General features: G+C 40.0%; 1 protein-coding gene across 1 annotated transcript; it reads right to left on the bottom strand.

The window, feature by feature from the left end:
- Positions 1-59: 59 nt before the first annotated feature.
- LOC127789916 (ATP-dependent Clp protease ATP-binding subunit ClpA homolog CD4B, chloroplastic) lies at positions 60-19,500 on the bottom strand. Its single transcript, XM_052319010.1, has 10 exons — positions 19,304-19,500; positions 17,175-17,755; positions 16,897-17,012; positions 16,674-16,796; positions 16,396-16,581; positions 15,655-15,870; positions 3,384-3,601; positions 2,066-2,141; positions 1,887-1,976; positions 60-1,629 (listed from the first exon to the last, which is right to left on the bottom strand). The coding sequence occupies exons 2-10, from the start codon at positions 17,737-17,739 to the stop codon at positions 448-450; spliced, it is 2,772 nt and encodes a 923-aa protein (XP_052174970.1). The 5' UTR covers positions 17,740-17,755; positions 19,304-19,500; the 3' UTR covers positions 60-447.
- Positions 19,501-23,421: the final 3,921 nt, after the last annotated feature.

Raw genomic sequence — 23,421 nt, 5'->3', positions numbered from 1 at the left:
GTCTGAAATAATAATACTTCAAAAACAGAAGCAATATTTGGCAGAAAGATTTTCCAACAAAGAAAAATGAAGGTACAGTACTATTACCATTACTCAACCCCAGAGCTCCATATTTTCATACAAATAAGCAAGTAAAGACCAGTCTTAACTGTGAAAAAAACATGTCCTTTTTAACAGAAAATCTCTGCTAAAATCTAGCACTAACCCTTCTGTTTTCAAGCTCAACTATGCCTGCCAGGCCGCCTGCCCGGGACGGCAATATAAATATAATAGGTACAATCATCTTTCAAGGCTGGCCATGGCCATGAATTCAGACTTGGCTCAGCAGGCCAACACCCAACCTCCTGGCTCTCAATAGGACGAGCATTAACATTAGTTTTTTACCTGACCAGGCAGCAGCTGCAACAGCAGCTGCAACGGCAGCAAACCAAACAGAAAGCATCTGATCTACACTGCGATTGGTTCCGGCAGTGATTCAGGCGGCGCGCCGCTGCTGCCGTTGAGAACCGTCACATTACCATCAGAGTCAACATCCACAATAACCGAATCGCCCTCCTTGATCTCTCTTGCCAGCATCTTCTCGGCCATGCTGTCCTCCAAGAGTCTCATTATGGCTCTTCTAAGCGGCCTTGCTCCATAACTTGGGTTGTATCCTTCCTCCACCACCCTATCTCTGAACCTCTCCGTGACCTGAAGCTCGATATCCTTCGACTTGAGCCTGTCAAATACTTCCTTGAGCATTATATCAGCTATCTCCTTCACCTCCTGCTTTGTGAGCTGCCGGAATACAATCATCTCATCCAACCTGTTCAAGAACTCCGGCCTGAAGTACTGCTTGAGTTCCTCGGTCACCAGGCTCTTGATTCGGTTGTAACTACTATCCTTCTCATCATAATCCAGATCAAAACCGATACGCCTGCCTCCCTTCTCAATCACACTGCTTCCAACGTTTGATGTCATAATCAGAAGTGTATTCTTAAAATCTACAGTTCTGCCTTTGCTATCTGTCAACCTTCCGTCCTCAAGAATCTGAAGCATCATGTTGAAGACATCAGGGTGTGCCTTCTCGATCTCATCAAAAAGTACGACAGTGTAGGGACGGCGCCTGACTGCCTCAGTCAGCTGGCCTCCTTCAGTGTAACCAACGTAGCCAGGAGGTGAACCGATGAGCTTGGAGACAGTGTGCCTCTCCATAAATTCACTCATATCAAGCCGTATCATGGCTTCTTCAGAACCAAAGTAGTAGGCAGCTAGTGCTTTTGCTAGTTCTGACTTCCCAACACCAGTAGGACCAGAGAAGATGAAACTAGCAATGGGTCGATTGGGGTTCTTGAGTCCAACACGAGCTCGTCGAATGGCACGGCTGATGGCCTTGACAGCTTCATCCTGACCAATGACTCGCTTGTGGAGAGTCTCTTCCATCTTCAACAGGCGATCAGATTCATCAGTCGACACTTTCTCAACAGGAATACCAGTCCATGAAGAGACAATGTGCTGTATGTCCACTTCTGTCACAACTGGACCCTCATCCCCTGCTTCAGACTCTGCTTTGCTCATCTCTTTGCCCTTGTCTACAATGGCAGTAATCTGAGCTCTAAGGTCCATTTCTCTGTCTCGCAACTCCCCAGCCTATTCAAAAATTTTAAAGCTCTTGTAGATTATTTTACGAGATAAACAATTGAGGAAGGCAAAAGTTATATTTTATGATGTCCCCATGGAAGGGGTACTACTTGGCATGGCAAACACCCTGCTAATGATGCAAAGGAACATGTCCAGCAATGTGTACTTAAAACTCAATAATAACCCCCCCCCCCCCCCCCCCCAAAAACACACTAACGCAAACAAAAAAAAAAAAGCAAAAAAGAAAAATGCATTTTGTGAAGTACCTTCTCAAAATCCTGGCTGCGAACAGCTTCATTCTTCTCCTTAGTAATCTGCCTCAGCTCCTTCTCGAGATCCCGTGCCTCCTCAGGAAGCTGTGAAGAAAAAAGAATGCAAGTAAACTACCTACAAATATAACAATCAAACAAAGGATTAACAGAAAAACTACCACAAGGCTTTGTACCTGTGCATGACGAAGCCGAACCCGAGAACCTGCTTCGTCAACCAAGTCAATTGCTTTATCAGGCAGGAAGCGATCGCTGAAACGTATCACACCCCATCAGACAAACCAAATATCACTAGCTAAGATAAAGACTCAACATTGAGGAAGTATAACTATATGTAAAATATATTCTGGGTAAATTTGAAGCCAAAAAGGAATCAAAGAAACTACAGGCAAAATTCTAGGAAGAATTAGTTCATTACATCTCTCCTCTATAATATGCACCTACATCCCACTTGGTCATATATATCTATAACACAACAAGAATTATTTCATTACATAATACACACTAGAAAACTAAGCTTGTCCTCACATTTTGCAACCACTCTTTCTTTCCCTTTTTCCATATCTATATACTCTCTCTACAAGGATGGTTTCTTTTCTTATTTCCTTACCTGCCCAGACCTACTAAATAAAACATGGAAATTCTAAGTGCTAGCCAATACTACAGGATGAGTATCATGATTTCATAGAAGATGAGCCTATTTGCATATTTTCCTTATATTGATCGTCAAAAACTAATAATATGCCTGCAAGTAGATTGGATCAGTTGTGTACCAGCCCCAAACTAGCAACAGTTCTACAGCTCAGTTTCCAGTACAACTTAATAGAGCATTTCTATCACTCCGCATTGTCAGTTTGTGGAATTTATCTCCTTACTCTTAAGATGTTGAAGATGGTACCTCTCAAAACTAGTGTGTTAGCAGTGAGTTGCAAGAGCTGCTGTTATGAAATCTGCAAGGACTTAAAATTAAGAGATGCCACATACTGGCCTCTATTACAGTTTGACCAGTCCAAGATGAAATTTACCACCATGCAGCTACTTCAACAGCTACTTCAACATAATATGTTCACATATAACTGGATTTCCTACTTGTTCTTGTTGCAATTACTCCACAACATGAAATCAATGATAGAGCATTCATCCATAAAAATGAATTAATTAATCAAATTTTGCTGACAAACATTTTATATCACATTCTTGTCCAACAATCGCAAGCCTTAATCACACTAGGTGGGGTCAGCCACATTCATGATATATAAGATCTGACAATTTTTATCCTGGCTGTGCAATCCCACTACAGATACCACAGTCATGTTGCCATTCTGCTAGTTCATGATAACCAAAAAATAAAAATAATAAGTATTTCCGAAGCTTCCCATTATCCCATTTTCAAATATTTTCAGTACTTTTCCTGGAGATACACCCATCTTATAACCAGTGTAGGTAACAACAGCACAAAGTACATCATATGAAATTGTTATGGAAATTACTTACCTAATATACTGGTATGACAGGTGGGCTGCAGAAACTAGTGCCTCATCTGTGTAACGGAGCTTATGGTGTATTTCATATCGCTCACGAAGCCCTTTCAGGATCTGTATGGTTTCATCCACTGTGGGTTCAGGCACCTTAACTGGCTGGAAACGTCTCTCTAAGGCTGGGTCTTTCTCGATGTGCTTTCTGTATTCATCAAGTGTAGTGGCGCCAATACACTGCATTGATTGAGATAATAATAAAAATTCCTCATTAGCAAAATATTAATAAGCTTCAAGAGAATGAGTGAGCCACTCATATAACACTGGAGTACCAAAAATAATTGCTCCATAACAAATCTTAAAATCCGAAGGTAAGAAATACCTAATTAACGCATGATCAATAAACTGAATCAGAAATTAGAAAGTACTCATAACATTTTATTTCATCACAAAAAAATATCTTTATTCACACAGCTCAAAACTTTGGCAGCACTGTTGAAACTAACCTGCACGTGTATGTATAAACAATAAACTTATTCCTAAAACGTGTACCAGGCTACCAGCAGTCAATCTTCCTTGTAAACAAGTAAGCAGGCCAACCCAGGATGCAGCAGTGCAACTTCCAAAGAATGGTATGCACAGGTACTAAAAGAGAAACCATGCGGTGCTTACACATCTTGGTAATTCTAATATGAACAGAAATTCCAATACAAAGCTCTGATTAGAACAATTAACTGACAGCATTGTGAATATGTCTCACAACTATACCGCACACAAGTACATAAATAGGAAACTTATCCGTAAGATTTTTATATATTCATATATACACACACACACACATCAATCTTTATTGGCCAATATAGGAACCCACACCAACCTTGGATCCAAGGATAAGAATTATATATTATGGCATGACTGGAAGTACTGAGTAAAGAATGCAGTGTTGACTCCAAAATTGTCCAATGCTTGAAGGTTTCATCCTTTGGCGAGTAAACCAGAAGCATTCTCCCAGAAGTTATAAATTTGAGCTCCATATAGAGGAGTAGTTATAATTATACAAGTATACCCATGTACCCAGGATAAAACTCCTACTAAAAATAACTTACTGGCCAACAAATTTCTAATGTGCCAAACCCATATACAAATGTTCAATAACTAGGGGCAAAAGAAGCCAAGCTGACATGAACATTAACGCGATCAAGTTCAGTTAGGATGATCTGTGGTCTTCATTGATCTCAAATTTGAGCCCCATCTACAGGAAGATTATGAGTTGTTATTGTCGAGGATATAATCACAGATTAAAGAAGATAAAGGGCCGAAAAAGAAGATAGAAGAGCAGATAAAGATGAGGCTATCAGTTCCTAAAAATTAGAAGAAGATGAAGCCTCTTCTTATCCGAAAGAATAGGAGAAAGTTTAGGAGATTTATCACTACTTATCTGTTGTTGTATTTGTGTTTTAAATTCCTAGATTTTAGGAGTTTTTCTTCTATTTAAGTTTGTAATTTGTATCTTTGAGGTGTGAAATTCAATTGTTCTGGATTCACCCTGATTTCCTTAGTGTGTTAATCTCCAAAACTCTTAAGTTTTTACTTTGTTCAGTTATAATATACCCATTTCAAATGTGTCAAAGCCCATGTCCAAATGCTAAATAACTAGAGCTTAGAAGGAAAAGTTAAAATGGAGAAACGTTGGAGCAAACAGAGCCAAGATAACTTGAAAATAAACCTGATCAAGCTCGCTTGGGATGATCTTTGGTCTTCATTGACCCCAAATTCATAATGCCCCCCCCCCAAAAAAGTGGCTCCTTTGTTACCAGCATTTCAAGTTCGGTCATTACCCAACACCACTACTTGTTTTAGAAGCCTAATTTCAAGAATATTATGATAGTGCTAGTAACCGGACGTGTCAATTGGAATAAAATATAAGATTATTATTATTATTCTTTCCTTGGAAGGTGTCACAAGCCTAATGGCTTATGTGTAATAAACTAGAGATGCATAGCTATAAGTAGTAATAACAGAATGGCTATAACAGATTGTATGTGCGGGCGGTTTTGCCTAAGCCACTTGCAGGAATCAGTTGTGATAACAACTAGTTGGGCGAGCATATAAATGGGCATTGTATGTGAGAATGGGATCTATCAATGAATACATTCGGATCTTTCCCTCTCTAATTCCTCTCTCTATTTCTCTCCCTCTTCTTAATTCAAATTCTCCCTCTCTTTCTCTTCCTCAAATTCCCGATTCTTCCAGAATTGCCCAAGCCTCATACTCGAGGCTTGACAATTGGTATCAGAGCCAGCGGCCTCGGCAGTGTTTTTTGAAAAAAGTGCGAAGCAGACAATGGCGGAGGGAACGAGACTCAAACAATTGGAAACAAGAATGGAAGCACTGGAGTTCGGAATGACGCAGACACACGAGGCTATCACCCAAAGCAGGGAAGATGTGGCTGCAATGCGAGAAGGAATGCGAGAGGAACTGGCGACTTCTCGCAAGGATATGCACCGCGAGCTAGAAAGGCATAGAGAAACGATGGATCAGTTTGGTCAAAGGATCAATAGCATGTTTAATATGTTATCATCCTTACCACAATTCCGTTTGCCAACGGAATTTTCCCCGCGATCTGGAGCTGGTCCAAATTCGAACGGATCTGGAATACTCCCGAGACCTACAGGAGAAGCGGAGTCGGAAGGGGTGCAAGGAGTTGACACGGATCCTCAGGTGAGGGAATTTCAATTGCAACCTGGTACTCACACGCCAATGCCAAGGCTGGAGATACCATTATTTGATGGGACAAGACCAAGATGGTGGGTGCGCCAGTGTGAACATTTCTTCCAGTATTATAATGTGGCTGAGACTCAGCGAATTACATTGGCCACAGCCTATCTTAATGATACGGCTGACTCTTGGTTTCAAGGATGGTATAGGTACTAAGGAATTGGGGTGAGATGGATCGATTTTGCCGAAGAACTGTGTAGGCGTTTTGGAGAAAAGAATTTGGCGGATGTGATAGAAGAATTCAACAAACTTCGGCAAGAAGGGACGGTAACGGAGTATTTAGAGAAATTTGAGGAGTTAGGAGCTCTAATGTGGAATGCCCAACCATCACTTACTGAGCAATATTTTGTATCCAGCTTTATTAGTGGGCTCAAGGATGAGTTGAGATCTATGGTAAAGATGATGATGCCACTCACGGTGAGACAAGCCGCAGAAAAGGCCAGATTACAAGAATTGATGTTAGAAGCTATCTACAGAAGGAATAAGGCCTCCTCTCGAACAGGACCATTAATCAGTCTACCTCCTAGTGGTCATGCGCGGGAGATAGGGGCGGCAGGAGGTACGGGTCCACCTAGAGGAAGTCAGCAAGCCGTGGCAGTCAGAAATCCCACTATGGAACAGAGGAGACAGTTGCGGCTCTATTTCAGATGTGGAGATCCTTATAGTCCTCGCCACCAATGTAGAAGGCAACTACTAAACATGGAGGGTGGAGGGGAGCAAATATTAGAGAAGGGGCAAGAAGACCTTGAAGAAACAGAGGCGGAAGTTCCTCAAGGTGATCCCGTCAGTGAAGGAGGGGAAATTTCATTTCATGCACTAAAAGGGGACCATGCAGGGCAAATCATTAAGGTTGAAGGGAGAATGGGCAGGAGAAGAATGATGGTGTTGATTGATAGTGGCAGCACCCACAGCTTCCTCAATGAAGCAACTGCCGTGGAACTAGGGTGTGCCTTGGTAAATACTTCTCCCTTATCGGTAACGGTAGCTAACAGCAACAAAATGTACAGCAATCATAAGAGTGTAGGGTTTAAATGGCTGATGCAAGGGGAAGAGTTATCTACGGATCTAAGAATTCTGGAACTAGGAGGCTATGACATCGTTCTTGGGGTGGATTGGATGAGGACAGTAAGTCCTCTGACTTTCGACTTCAATAAATTGGAAGTCACACTGGATTTAAAAGGCCGGAAGCTGACGTTAAAAGGGTGCCTTGAGGCAGGGGAATGCAAGCTAATCACAGGGAAAAAATTACAGAAGTTGCTAATGAAAGGAGAAGGGCAGATATCCCAGCTATTTTCCATTCAAACAATAGGAAAAGATGAGCAGGAGAGCCCTCCCACTTCCGACCTCTTTGCAAAGGTAACCTTCCCTACTGAATTAGGTCCATTACTTATAAAATTTCAGGAACTATTTGTGGAACCATGCACCCTACCTCCAAACCGTCTGTTTAATCATACTATACCTTCGAAACCCAATTCTGAGCCAGTAAACGTTAGAGCCTACCGTTATCCCCCTTATCAGAAGGCTGAGATTGAAAAATAGGTAAAAAATATGCTCCAAACGGCCATTATCCAACCGAGTCAAAGCCCTTTCGCCTCACCCGTTCTTCTCGTCAAAAAGAAGGATGGTACTTGGCGATTTTGCATAGACTATAGGCAGTTAAACAACCTTACCGTGAAAAATAAATTTCCCATTCCCTTGATTGAAGACCTATTAGACGAGCTAAATGGTGCTGCCATCTTCACAAAACTAAACCTGAGGGCAGGGTATCATCAAATTAGAATGAACCCTGCCGACATCCATAAAACAGCCTTCCGCACACACCAAGGCCTCTATGAATTTCGGGTGATGCCATTTGGGCTCACCAATGCCCCAGCCACTTTTCAGGCCCTTATGAACCACCTCTTTGCCCCATACTTAACGGAAATTTATTTTAGTCTTCTTCAATGACATTTTAGTTTACAGCCCCAACCTCAAACAACACCTAGCCCACTTACAAACCACATGTGAAATCCTGAAATTTAATCAATTGTTTGTTAAACTCTCTTAAGTGTTCCTTTGCAAAGAATGAGGTGGATTATTTAGGGCATATCATTTCGGGCCAAGGAGTCAGCATCGACCCCAGTAAAATTACAGCAATGTTAGAGTGGCCCAAGCCTTTGACAATAAGGGAGTTGAGGGGATTTCTTGGCTTGACAGGATATTATAGAAGATTCATACAGAATTATGGAGTGATCAGTAAGCCATTGACTGAATTACTCAAGAAGGACAACTTCGGATGGAATTCCCAAGCTGAGCAAGCTTTCAACACCCTAAAAAAGGTGATGACACAAGCCCCAGTTCTGGCGTTGTCGGATTTCTCTAAAGCTTTTGTGGTGGAAACTGATGCATGCGACATCGGGGTAGGCGCAGTGCTGACACAAGAAGGGAAACCCCTCGCTTACATCAATCAAGCACTGGCTGCTCGACATCGAGGGCTAAGTGTGTATGAGAAGGAACTGTTAGCCATGATTATAGCTATCGACAAGTGGAGACATTATTTGGAAGGAGCCCCCTTCATAATACGTACTGACCATGATAGCCTAAAACACCTCCTCCAACAGAAGCTGCACACGCATTTGCAAAGGAAGGGAATATCCAAATTGTTGGGCCTGAATTATGTGACACAGTATAAGCGGGGAAAGGAAAACATTGTGGCAGATGCTCTGTCACGAAGATCAGAAGCAGGGGCATGTGAGGCAATCACTGCCGTGGTGCCTGATTGGGTCAAAGACATTACTGGAAGCTATGAGAAGTCTGAGTGGACCAAATCCCTCCAAACCCAATTAGCCGTGTGGCACACCAATGAGCAGGGATATTCTATGGCCGACGGGTTGATCAAATTTAAAGGCAGATTGGTCGTCGGCAATGACAGGGAACTACGAACTAAGATCTTACAAGCATTACATAGCTCTCCACTAGGGGGACACTCGGGGGTTCGAGCTACTTATTACCGGGTTCGACAGATGTTCTTTTGGCCTGGCCTCAAGAAAGAAGTTATGGAATATGTGGCAGCGTGCATAACGTGCCAACGATGCAAGCATAAACAAGTGGCTTATCCAGGATTGTTATAGCCAATGGCTATACCAGACAGAGCATGGGAGGAGATATCCATGGATTTCATCGAGGGCTTGCCCAAATCAGAGGGCCGAAACGCGATTCTAGTTGTGGTCGATCGGCTAACCAAATTTGCTCACTTCATTGGCCTCACTCACCCATTCACCGCCCAGGAGATTGCTCGAGTGTTCATTGATATAGTGGCCAAACTGCATGGCCTACCTAAATCCATCGTCTCAAATCGAGACAAAATATTTACCAACCACTTCTGGCAGGAATTGTTCAAGAATGTCATGTACCTAGGAGTATAGGAGGGTCAATGTTGTAATAGGAATATAATAAAAGGGGGGTAATCTTGTAATAGGTTTATAATAACTGTTAGGATATATTGTTAGCAAGTGGTTAGGCTGTTAGAAGTCAATGATGCCTATATAAGGCTGATGTTAGGAGTTTATTGGATATGCTTGAATTGATGAATTGAAATCTCTTATTCCCTTCTCTTGCATTCTCTCAATCTCCCTCCAATTTCTCTCTAATCTCTCTCTTTCTTTCCCTCATTGTTTTATCCTCCCTAACTTCCTCCCATCTCTTCCGATCTAACTTCCGAACTCCTTCTAATTACATCTTAAACCAATCATGAACCCTAGGGACATGACAATTGGTATCAGAGCAGTCAATCTTTGGTTGTGATTTCAATCAATTCTAGGTTGTGACCTTGGCAATTCTTATCGGAGACTCAAAGGCGAGCTAGACTAAATTCCGACAGTCCGCGTCAAAGTTGCGATCAAAACAAGCAACGTTGTTGCAGTCGAACTAGGAAGGACGGAGAAGCAGAGTCGTGATTCAAGCGCATTCTAGAGTTCCGACAATTCCAATTCATTCCAGTAAGTGATTCCGATGATTTTTGGCTAAGGATCTGAAAGTTTTGTATCAGTGCGTAAGATCCAGATTGTTAAGGCATGCGATTGAGGCAAGCGATTGAGGCTAGTCCAAATTCTTGAACAATTGAGGATCAACGACAATTGCGATCATAGGCGAACAATTGGCCGACTTGGAGTGTTGGACGGTGATTGGGTGTGGAATCAGGACTCAGCGGAATTGAAGAAGTTGACGAACGGCAGTGAATTTTAATAAGTCTTGCTCGGAATTGGTGTGCGAAGGAGAGGCCAACGGTGATACCGAGTTGAATTTGAAGTCCAAATCAGAGTAGCGTAGCAGGTATGAGAAGTTGAGGTACAAGCGACCACGGCTTGTGGTCTGGAAGAGTTGTTCGGCTTTTCTTGGAAGCGAGCAGAAGGTTGACGCTCAACCGCGAATTGCAGTAAGTTGTTCGAAGTGGATGGGCGAAGCAATTTCGACAGATTTGGGAGCCAATTCATAGATTACTGTAGCCATCGATTCTCAATTCTAGAGAATTTCGTTGGTTGCATCACAATTGATCAAAGGAGACGAACAGCCCAGGTGATTCTGAATCGGAAGGTGTCACAGAGTGGGCGATTTGTAAGGGGTTGAGCTGAGCCAATTATATCACAAGAAGTTGCAAAGTCCAGCAATCGTGGCGGCGAAACAACCCAGGCAGCTTTGGCGATACCGAATTTTTGATAACCTCTCTTTTGAATTTGAAGGTGAAAAGGAGCGAGCGAATCTCGGAGGCCAATCGGAAACGTGTTTCAGTGACTCCTAGAGCAATTCCTTAGCCTTCGGTTTATTCTTCTAGTGCAATTCCAACAATTCCAAAGAGTTAGGCATTGGAGACAGAGAAGTAACAAGGAAATTTCTGAGTAAATCTCGGAATTGATTCTGACGCAAGAGGAGGTGTGTGTCGGCTAATAATTAAAGGTGACGTGGCCAAATTGGTTCTGATCTGTTTCTAAAGGGATCAAAGACTGTCTCACAGCAACGACAGAACCAACAGATTTCAACTGCTGCAATCGGATTTAGGGTTTTTTTTTTCTTCCATGACGAGCAAAGCCTGCATGAGACCATGGGAGCCTAACTGGCAGCAGCAGGATGCTGCATTTTCAGCTGGAGGTAGACATTAGGGGAAGTTTGGCCAGGAGCCGTATGCATGGGAAAAGAAGTTGGAGACGGGGATCAGCCAATCAAACAAGGTAACAAGAAGTGTTGTACATGAATCGAGCAAGGAATTTGGCCGGATGCTACATGAACAATTGCAGGAGTTTGCAATGATACTTACAAAGAAGTATCATTACAGCTTCCCTGAAGAATTCTTTGAGGATTATCATGGGAGTTTAACAAAGAGGATTTCCTTAAAATGGAGCAACCGAAGGAGAAAGCAAGAAGTCGAGGAGCGGATTCACTACCTATTTCCAAGGTGGAGTGGAAGAAGTGTACAAGTTCCAGCAGAATTATCAAGGAGGAATGCAACATAGGTGATGATATTGGTGGTGAATGGCATTATCCAAAGGGAATTTGTGATGAAGAGATTAATAGGGCAGCAAAGGCAAAGGAACAATCTGAAATGGTTGAAAGATAAGTTCATTTAGAGGGAAATTCCAGCAAACACAAGGAAGGAGGGGCTGTTGATGTGGAGGAGAAAAATGTTGACAGTGAGGTTCAGAAAAATTCCAAGGAACGAGACGAAGGTGTGGCAGAATTACTGCCAGGGACAGCCGGTTTAATGGTTGGGGAACCTCAATACAATGACAGGAATTACAACATTGAGGCATCAAAGCCTAATTAACATGACTTTGTTGAACTTCTTTCCTTATTTGGTCAGAAGCTTGGTGTGCAAATGGATGGAAGAATAGGAACAGAAGACAAAAATTCAGTTGCTTCATCGGCCCTAGAGAAATCGAGGTCAGTGGAATCCCAGATAGTGAAGTTCTTTCAACTTTCTGATCCAGGTAGCCATCCTATTGGTGTTGCAACTTCTCACTATGAGGAAGATGAACCTTTTAAATCCCTTGAGGGAATTGAGGCACAAACTATTGGAAAACCTTTCCCTAATGGCGATCACTTACTGTCGGGGGTGATTGATGGGGTTGATTATGTGCCCCAACCCAAGGCTGGAGATGATACTAAAGATTTGGATTTCTTTGGCAGTGTTGGAGAATTGGACTTGAGAAAGGATATCTTTCCTTATTGTCATTTTGGAGGATCTATTAGTTTGATTTATGGAGAACGTCCTCATGGGGAACAACCATCTCGAACTCTATTCATAAGAAACATAGACAACAATGTTGAGGACTCTAAACTTCGATCTCATATTTCATCAAGCACTCACAAATTTGAACTTGAACTCATTGAGGCCAATCAGGTTGCTTCTATTGCAGCTCTAAGCCAAATTCTGTTTGGGATGGATCTTGCAAACTTAAGAACAAAGAAGAAGAGGCCTAAGAGGAGAAAGAAGGAAAGACAAATGAAGCAAATAGAAAAGGTTGGAATTGGATGAAGAAAGAGCAACTCAACGATAATAAGTTTCTTGGGGACAAGAAACATTTTAAGGCGGAGGGAATTGTCATGTACCTAGGAGTATAGGAGGGTCAATGTTGTAATAGGAATATAATAAAAGGGGGGTAATCTTGTAATAAATTTATAATAATTGTTAGGATATATTGTTAGCAAGTGGTTAGGAGTTTATTGGATACGCTTGAATTGATGAATTGAAATCTCTTATTCCCTTCTCTTGCATTCTCTCAATCTCCCTCCAATTTCTCTCTAATCTCTCTCTTTCTTTCCCTCATTGTTTTGTCCTCCCTAACTTCCTCCCATCTCTTCCGATCTAACTTCCGAATTCCTTCTAATTACATCTTAAACCAGTCATGAACCCTAGGGACATGACAAAGAACTTAGTGGTAAGTCTACACATGTCATCAACATACCATCCGGAGTCTGATGGGCAGACAGAAAGGGTCAACCAGTGCTTGGAATCCTACTTGTGATGTATGTGTTTTGCGCGGCCTAAGAGTTGGGGTAAGTGGCTTTCTTTAGCTCAGTGGTGGTATAACACAACTTACCACAGCACTATCAAGAAAACTCCCTTTGAGACTCTATTCGGATACCAGACACCTATAATGCCTACCATGTCGAGTACCAGTAGGGTGCGAACTAACGCAGCTGAGTATTTGCAAGACCGGCAAAAGATGATCTCACTCCTCAAGCAAGAGTTGGCCACCGCTAACAACAGGATGAAACAAATCGCAGACCGCAAACGAAGTGACCGAAACTTTGAAGTGGGCGATCGGGTCGTCTTAAAGGTTTGACGGTTCCTACAGTCCTCTTTTTCTAAGGTCACCCCCACCAAGCTCAGTCCTAAGTACTTTGGACCATTTCTCATCTTGGAGCGGGTCGGTCAAGTCGCTTACAAATTGCAATTACCTCCCCACGTGGAATGTCACCCAGTATTTCATGTCTCCCTATTGAAGAAGTTCATCAAGCCTAACGCTACTGTAAGCTCTGAACCACCTCCTGCAGCCAAAGAGGCCGACGGCGACGGGGAACCATTAGTCATCATCGATCGGCGAGTAGTCCATCAAGGGCCCCGTACCTCTCATCCAAGTTTTGGTTCAGTGGTCCAACCGTCACCCAGAGTATACCACTTGGGAATACCTTCCCCAGCTGCTAAGTCAATTTCCACGCACTGCTTAGCTACTCACCTTCCTTGGGGACAAGGAAGCTTTTAAGGGGCCATGATTGTCACAAGCCTAATGGCTTATGTGTAATAAACTAGAGATGCATAGCTATAAGTAGTAATAATAGAATGGCTATAACAGATTGTATGTGCGAGCGATTTTGCCTAAGCCACTTGCAGGAATCAATTGTGATAACAACTAGTTGGGCAAGCCTATAAATGGGCATTGTATGTGAGAATGGGATCTATCAATGAATACATTCGGATCTTTCCCTCTCTAATTCCTCTCTCTATTTCTCTCCCTCTTCTTAATTCAAATTCTCCCTCTCTTTCTCTTCCTCAAATTCCCGATTCTTCCAGAATTGCCCAAGCCTCATACTCGAGGCTTGACAGAAGGTTATTCTTCCCTTGGAATAGAAAGATATTTTCTCAGACAACTATAAGACCATCTTCATTGTATGGCTCAGAATGTAGGGCAAATAAATACTAATATGTGCAAACTATGAGCATAACTTAAATGAGGAATATGAGCAACTAGTTGAGGATGTTACAGTGAATGTGCAGCTATAAGAAATGAGATTATGCGTAATAAGATTAGAGCGGCACATGGTGCCAATTCAAGATAAGACAGTTAAAATGGTTTTAAGATATGAGAAAAAAGACCAATAGATTCACCTATAAGGTGAATGGATGAAATAGAGAAAATTCATAACAAACAAGGGAGAGAAGACCAAAGAAAACATAGTGAAAACCCTTAACATGAGATAGGATATAATGGCCTTACAACGGATATGGCTATTGATAGAGGTTGATAGACATCTAGAATTCATGTAGCAAAATCCACCTTGCGATTGTTGTTATTGTTGATTACTTAATATACTTATCATTTCAATTGTACATAGGTGTTGGACATACACAGACAATTATAATCCTTTGAACTTACTCAAGTACACTCAAAAGAGTATGGGACAAGTGCTAGACACCTACATCGCCATTTTGACATCTAATGTTTTAACCATCTTTGAAGAGAAAAGTAGCTCATATCCATAGAAGGGGAAATTTTCAAAACCATTACATGCACAGGAGATATAAATTTTATTTTTCCTAAAAGTTGCAGTCATGCATTTTGTTTCAAGTATATTTATGAATAACAATGTTACCATACTTGAGGATACTAAGTACAGAACAATAATCACAAGCCCTAATCCCACTAGGTACTTGAGGATATCATGAATGATTATATTAAATGTTCACAATGTCTATACTTATCCATAGCCAATTTTCAGATAAATATTGCAATATCTTAATTTAAGGGTTCAAGAAAGTCCAATGTGCCAATAATACACCCACAACCGTACGCCCACATTCAAGTTCGTGCAACATAGATAATAAATATAGCATAAGAACTGTGCATTGACACCAAACCCGCATGCCACTTGAGTGATATTTCCGTCCACTCGTGATCAAATTTGGAGATATCATCAAACAGAGAGGCCAGCTCATGCACAACAAATAACATGTTCAAACTTGATTGCAAAGAAGCAAAGCTTCCAAATTCTATCAGAGCCTGATTTGATGGTACTTTAAGAGTTTCCATTGAGCAATTGATTAGAATAAATCACGATGCTCACAACTGGCTTGGTTCGATTAACAGCCCTAATGAAAAGAAAATAGGCAGGAATTATGTGATTATGCTCCAAGTGCCCAAGCATGCATTAGCTCCCAGCTATTTGTAATTGTTGCACCAAATCCACATTGACATCACTTTGCCATGACTTTAATTCCTAAGAAATAGAACTAAGTTAGAAAAGACATGAATTTCTACCTGCAGTTCACCTCTTGCAAGAGCTGGCTTTAAGATATTTGCAGCATCAATTGCACCCTCCGCTGCTCCTGCTCCAATCAATGTGTGCACCTCATCAATGAATAATATTATTTCATCACTCTGTTTAATTTCCTCCATCAGTTTCTTTAGTCTTTCCTCAAACTCTCCACGATATTTGGTTCCAGCAACAAGAAGACCCATATCTAGGGTTATAACCTGAATTAACCAGATATAACAGCATTAGCTTCTTAATTTTTCAGGAAAAAGAAAACAAGGCTATTTAAACTAAGTAACACCACTGGAGATATGCAAGTGGTGGGCACACCTGGATACTTATCCAATATCAAACAAGGACATCTAAGGCACAAGGAGATTAAGAAGTTAACCATGCACAATGTGATAGCTTATTTCTTAACACTGAAGGGAGTATTTGAGCTTCCATTCAAAGGAAAAAGGAGAAAACGTGCTGACTACATTGCACTCCAAAATCAATTATTCAGTAATGACAATCTTATTTCCCATGTGGAAAACAATAACCTTGCAGACAGGCATATGACCATACCCAAGTACAAAGCATTCGCAACTGATAAGCTTTTTAAAAAACGATCCTTATCATGAGACAAAGAAGGAAAAACATTAAGAACTGAATGCAGAAAATTTTCATCCCATGAAACAGATTTGTGCTGGTAAATAGCATATGATAAAGTTATGATCCAACATCAGGAACAAACTCATACAAACCTTCTTCCCCTCTATCGTTTCTGGAACATCACCAGTTGCAATTCGTTGTGCAAGCCCTTCTGCAATAGCTGTTTTCCCTACACCAGGCTCTCCAATAAGGCAGGGATTATTTTTTGTCCGCCGGCCTAAAATTTGGGTCACACGTTCTATTTGCTGCTGCCTTCCAACAACTGGATCCAGTTTACCCTGACAATCGATAATAGAATGAGCCTAAGTACCATTCCTACAAAGAGCAGAACAATCAAATGCATAAAAAGGTAAACTTAATTGCAACCTACCTCCTCAGCCATTTTTGTCAAGTTAGTCCCATATTCCTCCAATGTTGGCATCTTATTGCCACTAGATCCCCCTCCTACACCGGCACCAACAGCTTCTGTACTTTCTCCAACCATTCGAATAACCTGATTGCCCCATGAACATTCCATTCTAGTCAACAGGAATTCAGGAAACAAATTAATGGAATTGGGAAAACTACAGATTTAAGTCCATGAGCACACTTGCCTGTGTGCGGATGTTACTTGGATCTGCACCTAGATTTTCAAGGACACGGGCTGCAACACCTTCACCCTCACGAAGCAATCCCAACAGCAAATGCTCAGACCCAATATAATTATGACCTAAAATGTTAAAAGTGACAAAATTCATGTAAAACAAGTCAAAGCACAAGTCAAATGAATATCACCAAAGTTAAGTATATAGTGAATAATAAAGTAAGAAAGCATAAAATAGCCAATTGATATTCACTATCTCATTGAAGAAGGGGAAGTGAAGCGAATTACCTAGCTGGCGGGCTTCCTCTAGAGAAAGCTCCAAAACACGCTTTGCACGAGGAGTAAATGGAATCTCCACAGCTACAAACCCGCTACCCCTTCCAATGATCTTCTCCACCTCCACACGAGCATCCTTCAAATTGATTCCCATAGACTTAAGAACCTTAGCAGCAATGCCTGTCCCTTCACCAATAAGACCCAACAAAATCTGCTCTGTCCCAACAAAATTGTGACCAAGCCGTCTAGCCTCCTCTTGTGCAAGCATAATAACTTTTATTGCTTTTTCAGTAAATCGCTCAAACATAGCTTTTGGCACACTTCGGCTAGGTTTTCCACGCCGGACAGAGGTTGCAGCTGCAACCTTAGAATGAAAATTGCAGCCAGACCTAGCAATAGTATCTAAAGCATTTGAACCTCGCAACCCCGAGAAACTTCTCATCCTAAGTTGTGATGCTTGTGAGTTGCACATCATTTTCACAGTCCTTTTTGTTTTTGAAGATCCCTTGAGCTGGCCATGCGTTTGACCGGCCACTGAAGAAGGGAAATTAGTCGATTGAACCAGTGCCCTAGCCATGGCTTCCACTCAGTGGCTGCATTAAGTGAGGGGAAAGTTAGACAAGATGGAATTGGCACAAATTATACCAATAAGTAAAAGCAAGGAAAAAGTGTTTAGTTAATCTGGCACCAATACTAAGCATATAATTCTCATAAATCAGGACAACTATCTGTCCCAATTGAAACACAAAAGTAAACAGCCTAGAAAAAACACTAGCTACCGGAATGTATCATACAGAGGTAAAAAAATATACTACCCTGTAGATTCTCCTTAGTGATAAGGATAGCTTGTACACAGATTGCACAAATGCAAGGCAGACAGAATGAAAAAAAGTTTGATCAAGCAGGAGGAGTGAATGGAGAAAAATGTGTTTTGACTTTAAACATGGTCAACTTATCAATAGAGCTATGATGCATCATGTCTTACCAACTTCAGACATCAATTGATGAAAAGTGGTGAAAGGTTAATGCACATAAGCAACAAGCCCCATATATTTGGCTCCAGGTCACTCATTTTCATATCCAATGAAACAATGTAGTTTTCACTTCAGTAATGCATTGACAATCAGGCTGTCCAAGAATCTAGACCAAATGGGTTATGAGACTAAACTATATAACAGATGAGCAAAATTCAATAAGATGGTGAGATAAATACTTCTCTGAAGCTCAAATTAATTCAATACAACCACCACAACATGGGGTTGGCTACAATAATTCTAAATATCCAGCCATTTATATCTACAGTACAGGAATAAAATAAAGGTCTATTGGCTCTGTTTCAGAAAAGAAGCAGATTCAGGTCCAGGCCAAATAATCCAATATGCTGAGGTTTTCATTTCAAGCCCAACTGCCAATTTCATTAAAAAAAAAAAAAACAAACTTCTCTTGAGCGTTTAAATCCCTAAACAAGTGAAATTGACAACAGCAAAGTGTTAATGTTAATGAGAGGTGTAAAAACCTACCAAGTTAAGAGAATAAACTTAGCAAAGTATATACACTTATGAGAGCGGTTTTGTATCGTTTCATGCTATACATTTATTTCATTGGGGCTAGAGATGGGGTTAAACTAATTCAGAAGAAATCCTAAGCTACAAGGTATCTAGCAGATTTTATGTCAACTTCATTAATATCAGATTCTCAAATAAACTCTGGAAACTGGAAAGGGAGAATCATTATCAAGTAGAACTCTGTACAGAAAGAAGCGCAAACCACGTCTTCAAGTCAAACAGCAAAACAAGAAAAGACAATTTATCAGAAGACCTTTACAAGCTCCTAATTACACACCAAAACACAAATACCCATACACTAATCAGTTGATCGATTCAATTGGCGAAACAAGCACAAATTTGGAAGAACAAACAGCTCAACAGCCAATGAAAAAAAATTAATAAAACCAACATCACAGAAGTAAAAATCTCACATGCATCATGAAAATACACCGACGAGAGAGAGAACAAGACAAATTAATCAACAAAACCCTAAAAATTTGACCAGTTGAAACGGAGATTGAAACGATAGCTTGAAACAAGCCAAGCTTCACACAGATACATATAAAAGCCCACAGATTAGGTTAAAACACTTACCTGTGCAACTCAAGCAGAGCTCGATTGATTGAAGAAAAGGGCTAGAGAAAGAGGGGAACTTGAGAGAGAGAGAGATTGGGGGTTGGGGTAAGGGCACAGAGAGATATTTATAGGATCGGGCGGATTGATGAGTAGTAGTAGATGTGGACGATAATTGGCGGTTCCATAGATATTAATCTTCTTCGATCAATTCAAGTGTATTCTGTACGGTACTCCATCGACCTTCATAGACGATCACGCAGCCGAGATAATCTCTTTGGAAGCTACCGTCACCGGCTGTTTGGTATTTCGTATCACCGACATTGGCATAAGCTTTGACTTCGTGTACCATCTGGAAGTCTAGCGACTGTGAGAAGCAAATCCAAGACAGGGCTGTTACTGGAGAAAATTACTATTTTCTCGTATAATTAATTGCCTACCTGCAGTACCTGTTTGATTTTTACTCTGAAATTCTTATGTCTTTTGTTTTACATTTTTTATTTTCTTTTTTTTGGTAGAAATTGAAAATTCAATTTGTAGATTAAAATAAACACAAAATATCTTTCAAGTATTTTTTTTTTTGCATTTTATTTTTTTATTATATTTATATTATATTAACAAGTAATCAGTCAAGGGCTCTTTTTTCGTCTAGCATTTCTCATCGAACAAATATAGGAAATAAATTATATTGTCGATGATTTCAACTCTAGCCTTTCTACTTATACTAATTTTGCAAAAATCAAATACGAAGGAAACCATATCAAGTTAGTAGCAGAATGAGCTTTTTTCAAGAAATAATTATAAGATAAATTTTATACCATATTTTTTATATTTTGCTAAAAGATATCGACTACCCATATAAATCTCGTCCACTCTTTAAATTGGGTTTGAAGAATTCTTCGACTTAAGTTTTTTGTTGAATCCAAATTTCATCGTTCAAATATTTGGTTTGGAAGGTTCATTCAACTTTGGTTACTAGTAATTTTTGTTTAATTTTTTTTATTTTTCTACAACTACAATAAAGAGCAAAACATTTTGAGAATTTAAAAAATTAAATAATCCTTTGTTAAAGATAAGATATAAGTGATCAGTTTTAAAGTACAAGAGTCACAACTGTCTTTTAACCAAACCTTAAAGGTGTTGTGTAAAATTTATTCAATTAATTATATTATTTAATATAATATCTTATATTAAATTATTAATTAATAATATATTAATAATCCAAAAAATATGTGTTTATATTAATAGTTGATAATAGAGATGCAAGTGGTTGTAGCAGTGGCAAATCTACGTATATTTGAGCATGGGCATTTGCCTCTCTTCAACTTCTAAAATTACACTTGTTTCTTGATGTTGTATATATAAATTATTATGTGATCAAATATTTGTTCTCTTAAAATAAAAAATAATTAAGTAATATAAAATAAAATTAGTATACAAACTTGAGATTTCTACTCCTGATCCAAGTTCTTGACTCTAGGTACATCCAAAAACCAAGTCAAACTAAACTAATCTGGCTGGGTCAATTTAGTTTGAATTTTTTAACCTATATTCAATTTAGGTCTAATAAACATTGAGTCAGATATAGCTTAGACTATTTTGTATGTTGCAATTGTCTCAAATCTAAGTTAAATTAAGTTTGACTAAAGTATAATAAAGATAGAATTTGTGTATTAAATGAGTTTTGGATTATTTATCTCTATAAAAACTCTTATATTTAGGTGAGATCATTTGTGGCCTATATTTATAATAATTTTGCCAAAATTGGATTTTGATGGGAGAATACCCAAAAACTATATAAAATTACTAAACTACTCTTAGAGATCAATTAATCTCATCATGCCACATATCTCTATTGACAAGCAATGAAGAGATATTGCACGTAATTTCATTCAATTCAGATTTAAAGGATAAGCACCAAAATCTAACTCCTAGATCGTAATATTAGAGAACACAACCTTTATTAGCATTGCTTGAGATAATAAACCCCCAAAAAACGTCAAGACAATTTCAACTTGATGAATTTGTTGCTAGGCCAAGATAACCAAGTGTTGAGTTTTATGTTCTAAACTTTTGATGATGATTGTTTTATGTCAAAACTTTAATATCTTCGTAAGCTTGTTCTAATAGTTTCAATATATGTGGAATTTATTTTATCCCTCTTTAGCACTATGCTTAGGGGTATGTCAAGTTTATCTTGATAACTTATATGTTGAGATTGCCTTAAGAATATATAAGGTCAATGAACTTTGATAGGTTTATTTTTTTAGTTTGATTTATCTCATATGGGTTAAACTTGTTTTAGTCATATTCTTTCTTGATATATATTTTAATATGCCTCTCTTTGGGGTCATCCTAATGCGTGAGTGTTTTTGTAAGGACTCGCTCCTAGAAATCCTGTAAACACAGGAATTTCAAGAGAAAGTCCTCACGAAAATGGATACAGATACAAAAAAAATCACTCAAAATACCCCAAAAATTTCCTTTCATTATCATACATAATAGAAGAAGAAGTCATATAATACACAATCTTTAATGACAACATTAGGGTCCACATGCTTGCATATCCCACAAGAAACACCATGCCTAGCATAACACGACAATATTCTCTTTAGACTCAAAACAAGACAAAACACCCAAGAATCTTTTAGTTAGGGTGTCTCTGTACACTACATCTATCAAAAGGAAAGCTAAACTCGACTAAACCCACTCTCGACTGCCTTTCCATGCTTAACTGGAATGATGTAAAGTAAAAGTGAGTCACAAGACTCAACAAGTATATATAGAAGAAAAAGGATAATAGGGTTGATAATTGACTCGCCCATCAACATCCCCCCCACACATGAATATGTATCGCATATCAAGTCATGTCATGTATCGTAATGCCAAGTCATAATCGAAAATGCATAAAAGCACACATAGGATCCTTGGGGCCCACATAAAAGGCAGACACTGACGCCCAAGAACTGATATGCAAACCTACTAGCAGCCAAGAACCGATTACCAAGACAATAACATGAGCCCAAAGCTCTCATATCACATCCATTACCATCGCTTGTCCATTGTTCTAGTCCAGTACCCCCAGCCTTTGGCTAGTACACGGTTCTCGTTCCAGTACCCCCAGCCTTTAGCTAGTACACGGTACCCGGTCTAGTACTCCCAGCCTTTGGCTAGTACAAGGTTCCCTGTTCAACACCCCCATGTAATACAGCATATGTAACGGCCCGCCTCCTGGAGCCCCCGCTAGCATAGAGGATCCGTGAGAGGGCCATTACTTAAATGATATCGAACAATAATACAACTACACTCTTACTAAAATCACAATCTTTTTATCATAGCATATCTCATAATCATCTGTACAAAACCATTCATTGCTTGGGCCCACCTGGTCTTACATAACATACGTCAATCTCAAAAACGTAAACATTAACCTTAACAAATGCACAATGACACCTAGGACCTAGTCTCGGGAGGACCCTGCACTTGCTGTTCTGACTCGACGATCTAAACCCAACTCTGTTGTACTCATCTGAAATCTCAAGATACTCTTACCTAGAATGATGGAAAGCAAACGTGAGTCACAAGACTCAACAAGCTCATAAAATGAAGGCTATAGGTTAAAGATAGGATTCTTCCCATGACATCCCAATGCAAATCATGTCAATGCAACCACACCATGTCATGATCCATACGTACCTTACTTCTAAATGCATGACATAAAATTAACTTCACATAAAGGAACTAGGGGCCCACATAAGACACACATTGGCACCCAAGTCCCGCATACAAACCTGTTGCAGTCTAACATAGGCTACCATTTCATCATTCACTAAGACCCGTTTTTTCCTGACCATGGTCGGCTTTTCCTAACATTCAACGTTTGGCTTTTCCTGTCTTCCTTGGGCTTCCCCCGAGCTAATTTCTAAGATCTTACTGTGGGCCACGCCGCCGTGGGTCTCACTCCCAAGGTCTTATCGTGGACCACGCCGTCACCCATACTCATCACTTAAAACCTCACATTCTCACCATGCAGTGCAACAAATAAAAAATGCAACGGCTTTTGTAGCATAAACGTGATGACAAGGCACCCATAAACCAAGCATCAGGCCATGCTACGCCTACATAAGAATTCACAAATG

This window comes from Diospyros lotus, chromosome 14, assembly GCF_014633365.1.
Source record: "Diospyros lotus cultivar Yz01 chromosome 14, ASM1463336v1, whole genome shotgun sequence".
Taxonomy (NCBI): Eukaryota; Viridiplantae; Streptophyta; class Magnoliopsida; order Ericales; family Ebenaceae; genus Diospyros; species Diospyros lotus.
The sequence above is the reverse complement of the archived record's forward strand: the minus strand, read 5'-3'. Positions and strand labels throughout refer to the sequence as shown.